Source organism: Sinocyclocheilus rhinocerous, unplaced genomic scaffold (genome assembly GCF_001515625.1).
Source record: "Sinocyclocheilus rhinocerous isolate Xijiao unplaced genomic scaffold, SAMN03320098_v1.1 scaffold1382, whole genome shotgun sequence".
NCBI lineage: Eukaryota > Metazoa > Chordata > Actinopteri > Cypriniformes > Cyprinidae > Sinocyclocheilus > Sinocyclocheilus rhinocerous.
Window position 1 is genome coordinate 856980 of NW_015657958.1, and position 11072 is coordinate 868051.

An 11072-nucleotide genomic window follows, 5' to 3' on the forward strand; every position below is an offset into this window, starting at 1 on the left:
CAGGAGCCCTCCCTGGGCTGAACTGGGGATCAAGGTAGCGCTTACGTGGTGCTGGCACTGGAGGGCTCTCTGGAGGAGCAGGCACAGCAAAGCGCTTTTGAGGAGTTGGCACTGGAGCGAGTGCCACATGAATGTCCGGCAGGCTTGACATCCGAGCGGCCGGCCATCTTGACTGCTGAGAGCCCAGCGCTCCTGGGCTGAAGACTCCGGCGGAGCTTCGGAGGACAACGGGGAATTTGGGGTTAGGGAGGCGGTAGGAGCCATTGGAGTGGTATGTGGAGGTTCTCGGCGTGGGGTGAGCTGGGGAGACACGGCGCATTCCTGCGGGAGTTGGATGACGAGGCTTGGGAAGGCTCATTACTTCCTCAACTTCCATATCACAGCTATTTAGGAATAGTACGAGATTAATCAGCTCGATCAAAGGAAAATCACCCACGAATGCAACGTTTTTGCATTCAAATATGGATTTTTATTTTAAATTCGCCGAATATTCGAAATTCGATTTTTTTTTTGACAGCCCTATTGGTTGTTTTTTCTACTGGGACTGTTTCACCTGGCGAACACAGTAAATAAATCATAATTTTTCACTAAACATCACTGCGAGTATTGCCATCATTTTTGGGGGATTTTTTTTGTCAACTTTTTGGTGTGGGTGAACCCTTTCGCCTGACAACGGGCCTGCGAAGACCTGTTGTCTCACACCTGTAAAGTGCATAAACCTTTAATTTGACATTTTTAATTTGACATTGTTATTACAAAGTGTACCTTTTAAAAGTTTACTCAAGTGTTTTTTCTTTAAAATAGAGAATATACTTTAAGTGCACTTAAAATATAAGTGGCCTTTTATTTACTTAATATAAAAAAAATTTAACAATACAGTTTCAAGAATATAATTAAGCAGACTTCTTTTTCACAAGGATAGACATTCCCATCCACTTTCCAGAGTTGTAACCTCTTTGAGTTTGTGACAGTGGGACAGCCAGATGATTTGCTCTAGATTTAATCTTTAAAGGAAATAAAAAGTGCACTCCACCCATTCAACACCCTCAAGGCACTTTGGTAAATATTCAGCTTGAAAAAAAGCAAAGCACTGAGACATTTAGGCCGAACAGGCCTTCCAAAGCTGCCTCACACCAACTAGAATTTACATTTTTTCAATCCTCACTGCTGACAGTCTATGAATTGTTAAGTATATGCCACCCAGATTTTAGAAGTCATTAAATGAAACCAATAGTTTATAAAGTACTATTAAAAAAAACACAGTGTGATTTGATAGCCATTGAAAACTATAAGCTATAAGCATTGCAACTATAAGCATTGTAACTATGTAAATTATTGTGTAGACATGGTCACAATGCAAATAGAGATTCCTTAAATTTATGCAAAATGGAATTTCATGTTGCTTATAAATGTGCTGACATAAACTTGCCCCATCTTCCACCACATCCCTTGATTTCGAAATCAATACCTATCAGATCACACAGAGATTTCAATGTTTGGCTCTGTTTTTTGAATTGCTGCCTGGTTTGCTCTTTCACCCTGGGAATCTCATTTCACTCAATCTGTGGTATGAAATCCTGAGACAGTCAACCACAAAACCTTAATTAAAGCAATTATGCAGAAAACAAGCGAGGGCTCCGAGTTTTGGCAGAATCGTACACACAGTACAAAGCATCATGCAAAACCCCTTTTGAATTGAGATTTGTTGTGGTATGTAGCTGACTCTTTTTATTTATTAAAAACATATTAAAAATGTCTTTTTGTCAGATGTTGCAGAACATAATGACCATATGAGATGATATGCTCAACTACCTTCTCAGTGACTAAGAATATCTTTCAGGTTATGACTAAATATGTTATCCTACCTTCTTGGTCATCTTCTGAAGATGGTGTCTCAAGGCTACAGGCTGGAGATCTGTCTGAGAGACTCTGCTGTAATGTGATGTGAACCACCAGAAGCCTGCGCAGACTAATCAGATCAGAGTTTATCAGGCCCTGCTCCAGCTGTCGGAGGACTGTCTGTCCTGGCTGACAGGTTAATACCGTCACCTTTAAAAAATGTAAATTCATCAGCATTAGTATGCAAGTCAAAATTAGCTCAGCAGGCATTTCTGTTTGTAATAATTCACTTTATAGTTCATCAACCCTGTTTTTGGTAAATGGATTCAAGATTTCAACAGCCAACAGAAAGCGATTTTTAGAAGATACGCTACATTTGTTTCTCTGTAAATCACAAGTCATGCCATAATTCTGCTGACATTTTCAAACAATACTCACACAGAGTACCCATAAGGCCTCAAAGCCAATGCACTGTAATGTCCTTGCTTTTATGACTGCACGGATGAAAACTGATTATGGTAATTAGCTGTCTCTCTTGTTGATATACCAACTCAGAAAGTGAGGGAGAGATTTCTCACAAACTACACAGTACAAAAACATCTTTCTCTGTGGTTTAATTGTGTGAAGAATGAGACTGTAGAACATATTTAAGGATACAAATAAATCAGTCATCAAAGCTGTGCCCTGTGCCACAGAAATAACTTGTACAAATCAGTGCTACATGATCTGTCTCATATTTGAACAGAGAGTCACAAAGAGAGTGCTACAATCACATACATCAAAGCTGCTGTGTTCCTCTCATCTTATGATAGACATCTGTGGCATAATTACAATAGCACTGTTGTATCTACAGTCGTGGTCAGAATTATTGGCACCCTTGGTAAATATGATCAAAGAAGGCTGTGAAAATAAATCTGCATTGTTAATCATTTTGATCTTTTATTTTAAAAAAATCACATAAATCTAACCTTTCATTGGAGAATAAGAATTTAAAATGGGGGGAAATATCATTATGACACAAATGTTTTTCTCTAATACACATTGGACACAATTAACGGCACCCTTTTTATTCAATGCTTTTTTAAACCGAATTATTTTAAATAAAAGATGAAAATGATTAACAATGCAAATTTATTTTCACAGCCTTCTTTGATCATATTTACCAAGGGTGCCAATAATTCTGACCACGACTGTATGTCACTGCAAAGTGAGACCAAACCCATATAACACCATATAATCCCATTTAGGAGACAAAAAATATTCTGTATAATCTGATTAAATGCACTTGTCCTCTGCTGTGCTTCCTGTGGGGGGACATTAGTGCTGGGTTTTAATGGAGCCTGCTGAGAGGAGAGTGGCTGCTGAGGGCCATGTGGTCTGTGATAGTGTGCCAACATCTTAATTCAAGGCTGATAGTAGAGGGTAAATGAGCTTTGGATTCATTGGTCGGAAATCTGAATGTGAATGCCTGCGCTTTGAAAAGACCCAATACAGATGAGACAATTTCTTTACTTGTGATGTGAGGTTTAAACATAGCAGTGGGTTGAATCATTCTAAAATTAAGACAGGGGGCAGATGCATAGATCGAAAGGCAGTGAATGCTGATCTAAAGGATGAATTACCAGGGCAGGTCTTCATTAAGACAGAATACTGGGTAGAAAATTAAGACATTTATGAGTAAATATCAAAAGACCCAAACATCGTGACATTACTTTCAGGACAGATGACCACATTTTACTCCCCAGTTCTCATTAGTGTAATGCAATTGGTAATGTTTTTTAATGATTCTCATTACTGTAATACATAGGGCCCTATGAAATCAGTTTTGTTTTATTTCCCCATATTCCATATTATTATTTTTTTTCCCAAATGTGATGTTTTCATTTTTCTGGATTCCATTTTTAATGGTTTAAATTCATTTTAATAAACAAAAATGATGTCTAATCAAATTCATAACATTTTAATAATAATAGGGTTCTATGACATTTTTATTTTATTTTGTTTTGCATTTTATTTTGTCAGAAATTCTGTGTTGTCTGTTTTATTTTTTTCTGTATTCTGTGTTTTATGATTTTATTCAAATCTGTTATTAAAAATGGTGGCATCCAGTTAATCTTTTAAAATGTATTTTATGTAATTAAATAAAATTAACAATTCCTTTTATTTTTTTGGCAAACACCAACATAACAGCCTAGTGGGTAGTGCGCAGACATATAATGCTGTAGCATTTTGGGTGTCCCAAGTTCGAATCCTGGCTAAAGGACCTTTCTTGATCCCACCAACCTCTCTCTCCCACTTCGCTTTGCTTACTACTCTACACTGTCCCATTGTAATAAAGGCAAAACAACATAACACAGAGTAAAAACAGGTTTACAGTTTAAATTAAATTTAGAAGGCACAAGACTCGTGTAACACTGTGTGATGTTCCTTAAAAAACTGTATTATTATTATTATTACTTTAAAAGGTACATTCTACTGTACAATAGTAATATATTTCTGTCATAATTTCTTCAAGTTAAAACTTTTATTTTGGCAGGTTCAAGTGACGTCCTTTAACTTTCTGAGTGTATCTGATGATAGTTTTATCAAATAAAATGTTGAAATGAACTCATTAAGTGAACCCTGAGATCTGGAGGTGTGGAGATGAAGTTCATGTGGTGAACCCTTATATAATGATACAGCAGACACCAAGAGTGCCACATATGCTTGAGTGTAGTAGACAAAACTGCACTGCTCATTCACATAAAGACATGCAAAACATGCAGACTTAATATTTAAATAGCAGTCTTTTGGGCGGTTATTATTTACATATACCATTCACAGAGTAAAGCCATTCTTTTGATTTAGTCGTCCAAACGATACTGTGAAATTAGCTTAAAGCTGCAGTCCGTAACTTTTTTTGGTTAAAAATGATCCGAAATCAATATTTGAGCAAGTACATAACCAGCCAGTGTTCAAAACTATTGCCTTACTTTAGCCCGATTCACAACGGTTAGCTTATAATAATGTTTTCTAATTTGAGTGGTACGGGTAGGTTTCCGCGGGAAATTCGAGCATGCTGCTGCGTCATTATGTCACTTCTGTAAACATAAAGAAGTTGTCCCGGCTACTAGGCTATCGCATGTGAGGATCCTGCAGGTGGCGGATCGTTTATAGCCTTTTCTCACAGCAGCCAGAATAATTAAATGTATCATTTTGATGGCGGATTGTAATCCATAAAGGATTATGTGTTTATGAAACACATGTGAATGAAATTAAATTATATTCCAGTTATAAATGTGCTTCTGATTACAGATAGCCTGGGATTACAAAGATTTGTATTTTAAAGAAAACCAGTTCGAAGGGAGCATAATTTGCTTTTTGGGTTAAAAGAATTTCTTAATATGAAATTCGAAGAGTATGACAATTAGATTAGACTGTGCAAAAATCGAAATCTACACGCTAATACACACTATACTTATAGTCACCAATGCCGATGTTGTTAACATGAATCATTTGAGAATAAAGTATAACAATAATAATAATTTGAACGGTTTGATGTGATATGAGCTAACCGATCTTTAGATTTAATCACCATTGGTAGCGAGATTTATGGTAATGCTTTTTTCCTCAGTTGGTCAGAACAAACGTGGCAGACTTGTTACTTACTTGTTCAGATGACAATATACGGTGATAACATTTTAATAATAATAGGGTTCTATGACATTTTTATTTTATTTTGTTTTGCATTTTATTTTGTCAGAAATTCTGTGTTGTCTGTTTTATTTTTTTCTGTATTCTGTGTTTTATGATTTTATTCAAATCTGTTATTAAAAATGGTGGCATCCAGTTAATCTTTTAAAATGTATTTTATGTAATTAAATAAAATTAACAATTCCTTTTATTTTTTTGGCAAACACCAACATAACAGCCTAGTGGGTAGTGCGCAGACATATAATGCTGTAGCATTTTGGGTGTCCCAAGTTCGAATCCTGGCTAAAGGACCTTTCTTGATCCCACCAACCTCTCTCTCCCACTTCGCTTTGCTTACTACTCTACACTGTCCCATTGTAATAAAGGCAAAACAACATAACACAGAGTAAAAACAGGTTTACAGTTTAAATTAAATTTAGAAGGCACAAGACTCGTGTAACACTGTGTGATGTTCCTTAAAAAACTGTATTATTATTATTATTACTTTAAAAGGTACATTCTACTGTACAATAGTAATATATTTCTGTCATAATTTCTTCAAGTTAAAACTTTTATTTTGGCAGGTTCAAGTGACGTCCTTTAACTTTCTGAGTGTATCTGATGATAGTTTTATCAAATAAAATGTTGAAATGAACTCATTAAGTGAACCCTGAGATCTGGAGGTGTGGAGATGAAGTTCATGTGGTGAACCCTTATATAATGATACAGCAGACACCAAGAGTGCCACATATGCTTGAGTGTAGTAGACAAAACTGCACTGCTCATTCACATAAAGACATGCAAAACATGCAGACTTAATATTTAAATAGCAGTCTTTTGGGCGGTTATTATTTACATATACCATTCACAGAGTAAAGCCATTCTTTTGATTTAGTCGTCCAAACGATACTGTGAAATTAGCTTAAAGCTGCAGTCCGTAACTTTTTTTGGTTAAAAATGATCCGAAATCAATATTTGAGCAAGTACATAACCAGCCAGTGTTCAAAACTATTGCCTTACTTTAGCCCGATTCACAACGGTTAGCTTATAATAATGTTTTCTAATTTGAGTGGTACGGGTAGGTTTCCGCGGGAAATTCGAGCATGCTGCTGCATCATTATGTCACATACTCTTTAGAACATTAGATTCATCCGTGCTGGAGCCGTGCCGACTCACAACCCACACGAGCTAGATAATTCCGCACCCAGCTGCAATTCCAGGTTTTCAAACAGAGATGGTGACAAACAGGCCAAATTTACAGACTGCAGCTTTAACTATACAGAAAATATCAATTTCACTCTCGCAATTCCAAAAAATGCAAGGGTCCTACTAGTAGATATCTTTTTATAAAATACAGTAATTTTTTTTTTGATGTTTGGTGTAAAATGTGACCAAATATGGCTTCTTCAAGAGATTCATCGATATTTAATTAAAAAATAAATGTCTTTGGTGAACATGCCAAAATAATTTTCTTTACAGATAAAGAATTGAAAGCACTTTTAGTTTAGCTGTGAAAGTTCTCACCTCCACACAGTTGCTGTTGAAGTCCCCATGAGCTGTATGACACATGTATTGTTTAAACTGCTGCAGGCTGTCCAGCACTGCCTGTTTAAGAAGTGCACCTCGTTGCCGAACGCAGCCCTCTTGAGGCAGAGAACGCAGCTCCTCTATACAGGACAGCAGACGTGTCAAATTGCCCTTAACTTGCTAGTGAAGAGAATGAGATGAAGGAATGAAAAGGTTAAAGGAAGACATCAGAAGAGAGATACATAGTTGTATTTGTCTATTAAAAACCAACCTACTGTATAGCACCTACACTCTTAAAAATAAAGGTGCTTCACAATGCCATAGAAGAACCTTTTTGTCTAAATGGTTCCAAAAAGAACCTTTAACATCTGAAGAACCTTTCTGTTTCACAAAAGGTTCTTTGTGTAGAAAGAAGGTTCTTCAGATTATAAAAATGTAAGAAAGAGATGGTTCTTTAAAGAACCTTTGACTAAATGGTTCTTTGCGGAACCAAAAATGGTTCTTCTATGGCATCGCTTGAAGAACCTTTTGAAGCACCTTTATTTTTAAGAGTATAGTCAAACATCAGTGTAAATACACACATACTTATCCTCACCACAAAGGGTAAGAGACACTCCAGCTGTACACTGATGGCAAAGACGCTTAGCAGTGGCAAACGAGCAGGTCCTGCCAGGCTGCTGGCCAGAAAAAAGAAATTCTCTAGGGCCTGACACAGAATAGTACATGTCTCTGACCACCAGGGTGGCGAAGCATCTACTATCAACACACGAGAAGGCTGTCTGGTAAAGGATGATGAACTGCATGCTTGGAGAATGGAGGAAGAGCAGGATCTGTTTCTGGCACTCATGGTTCACCTACACACAGAGAGGAACATGAACATGGATGTAATTTAACTAACTAACTAAAATCAGATATATAAATATTACAGTAAAGGTACAAAAGGCATTTAATATTCATTCACTGATTGCCTGATTTACTGTTTTTCCAGAGCAATTGTCAGTGATGAGCAGTCTGAGTGGGTATTTTTATTTTTTTGGTGATGAAATATCAGTCATTCACCACATGCATAGGTTAGAGAGCTGAGTAACTCTGTCAAAACCAGTACCCCTTCCTTCTATCACTAACAACTGAGATCAAAATCAGATGGAGGAAGTGTTTGGAAACCCTTACTTTATTTCTCTTTGTGGGAAAAATTAATAACTAATATCTGTAATACAACGTGTCATTTTATACTGTAACACAAAGTGAATATTTCAACAGAACACAGTGTCTTGTAATGTCACCACAATAACATAAGAAGGAACATTAGGCTTAATCATGGTCAACATGGCCAAAAAATGTTCTTCTGGGAAAAGAAGAAAGACTGTGAAAAAAAGAGACTCCCTATAAGTTCTTTTTCCAAAGCTGTAAAACACAAGAGTGATATTGTTGGCCATACCAGGGCAGATGGGGCAAATTGGTTAAATAAGGCAGCAGCTCTCTGCAATCTAAGGACTCATCAATGCTATCCCACTTGACAAGAGAGCTCTTTGAGCGCACTAATGCTGCGCCTCGGGCCTTTCCCGCCGCTTAAGCACGACACAGGCGACAAAAGACACTTTGTCTGCTCTAAAAACAGCTCCACAGACTCGCTGCCCCGAGATGAGCAGAAGATAGTACTGATGAGAAAATTGAGGAAGGATGACGAAAGAGGAGAGCAGGTGTTTCTTCAGTATTCATGTTAGATAGTTTACTAGAAGTAGGCTAATGGTATGATACGGGCACTCTCGCGCTCTCTCTGTCGGTAACGTTAGGTGTATTTAATAGCGGGCCGCGGCTTCATTTGTTTACAGTGTGGAGGTAACAAGTAGCTTTAAAGTTAAATATAAGTTTATTTATTCATTATTTAAGGGGTGTATTGTAGAAATATTTTCCTGTTTTCACCTGAAGTTGACATCTCGTGTCAGCTGGGGTACCTTTGATTGAGTTTCAAAAACGTAGTTATTGGATGCTCCAAAATATAGGCCGATTTACAAAAATATTTATTATTTGTGACACTTGGAGTGGTTAAATTAACTACAAATTCTTTATATTTACCTTAAACTTGTTACAGACCGCAGAATAACCCAGTAAAGAACTACACAGCATAATCCGTTTCCACCGTTGACTCCCCTCGCGCTCGCTCAGAATGAAACTCATTCGTGAACAAATGGCTCTTTTGAGTCGGATCTTGTCAATGAATCAGTTAAATTGAATTGTAAATTTTAAACCGGTTGATTGAAAGTCGATTTTCCCATGGAGATGTAAATAATTTTATAATATGATATAATAATAATAATAATATAATTATAATTACAATATTTTATTCCCTTTCTCTTTAAATTTACTGAGGTCACTATACAAAATAATAATAATAATAATATAATTTTTTTTTTCATTTTGTCTTTAAATTTACTGAGGTCACTTTACGATTCTGATCACTATACTCCCCAGATGCTGTTTCACAACTTCCAAGTATAAGGGGCTAAGTCAAATTATGAGCTGTTCAGTTTCCTGCATGAATTAAATCAGTGATTTGCACAGGGATGGTTGCAGACTCACTTACTGAAGCCTTAAGAGGCTTTAGCTGACGGCTGTGTTGTGAAATCAGTACTGACACATGAAGACACATCACCTCTTCGTTATAGGCAGGAATCAGCGTGAAGCTCCCACGTCTGTTCATTGGAGATAAGGGAAAGCAGGCAGAGGCTTCAATCCCAGTATGACGTTGTCGCAGAAATTGGCAAAACGGGAATCCAAGCTTTGGAATGCTTGGGGACATTTCATCTCAAAACAGTGCAGTCTACAAGTTAAGAAGGAAATGGGAACACAAGATGTTTAAACATGGAGTTTGTTGAGATGTTTTGCACTGTGGGACTTACTTTGCCACTGTAACATGTTAACAATTACCAGCAACAATTTAACATCTCACTAAGCATTCCAGAAGCCTTTAAGTCTTTAATTCCCACCAGAGCCGAACTCAGATTCCCATGACTTTAACCAATGCTATTTTATATATATATATATACATGCACATATCTAACTTTTTCAGATGCACACCCCCTACAATGTTTCTGGAGAACTCAAACAATTACTCACTTCCATCTGACAATTGCAAAGTTTAAACCTGTTTTCAGTGCATCAAAATAAAAGCTTCACCCATATTATTTGCATTATATGTTCAATGTTAATTTCTGATGCAACCGTTATTATTACAGATATTACTTTTAATATCATGGGCAGAAGTGAATTTTTCACTACAAATATTTTCAAATTGAACCAAGATATAAAGAAGAATGTTTCCTGGTAAAAATGAAACAGTGAATGCAATAAAAAACTATTATGGTTTTTAAGTAAAAGTTGAAAGCAAGTAGATACTATTTAAATGTTGCATAGGTTTGTTCAGCTTACTTCATTTTTTTCTTTCCTTCATTTTCCTGCCTCCTTAGTAAGTGCAAGTAAAATGTCAAGGAAAAGTTGTCTCACTTTAAAGATATTTTTCAACAATAAGATACTTAATTGATTAATTGAAACTTTGTGTTGAACTGTTTCTTTCAGGTTATAAACTTTACTCCCATAAAACAAGAAAGAAAAAAAATAAGAGGGGCACATTTTTTTGCATGACCTATATTTTCATTCTTCATTTTCACATTCTCAATGTTTGCTTAGCTCTTGCTCAGTATAAGCTTCTTAATCTCAAATCTGTTCAGTCATGAACCAAATCACTAGATTTACATAAATAAATTATTACATAAAGAAATGTTTGTTGTTTCTTATGTTGATGGATAGAGAATCCCCATCCATTCAATTGTCCCTTTAGTTTTCTGAAGGTATATATGAAATGGACCTTTATTTTTTGCACATTAAAGGAGGTCATGTGCAAGCCAGGCAACTGCAACTGGTATTAATAATGGGTAGATTAATTACATATTATAATGAAGTATTATAGACCTTCTTGAATCGGAAAAAAAGGAGCAATGCGGATGAAATAACCTCCATTTAAGTGAAGTGACATG

General features: G+C 36.3%; 1 protein-coding gene across 1 annotated transcript in view; it reads right to left on the reverse strand.

The window, feature by feature from the left end:
- m1ap (meiosis 1 associated protein) overlaps positions 1 to 9136 on the reverse strand; it is a 54631-nt gene extending 45495 nt beyond the window's left edge. The window contains exons 1-4 of the mRNA XM_016529810.1: positions 9115 to 9136; positions 7634 to 7892; positions 7036 to 7218; positions 1866 to 2049 (exon numbers count right to left, since the gene is read on the reverse strand). Of these exons, the coding sequence (XP_016385296.1) occupies positions 1866 to 2049; positions 7036 to 7218; positions 7634 to 7885 (619 nt within the window). The 5' untranslated portion in view covers positions 7886 to 7892; positions 9115 to 9136. The remainder of the gene's footprint in view (positions 1 to 1865; positions 2050 to 7035; positions 7219 to 7633; positions 7893 to 9114) is intronic.
- Positions 9137 to 11072: the final 1936 nt, after the last annotated feature.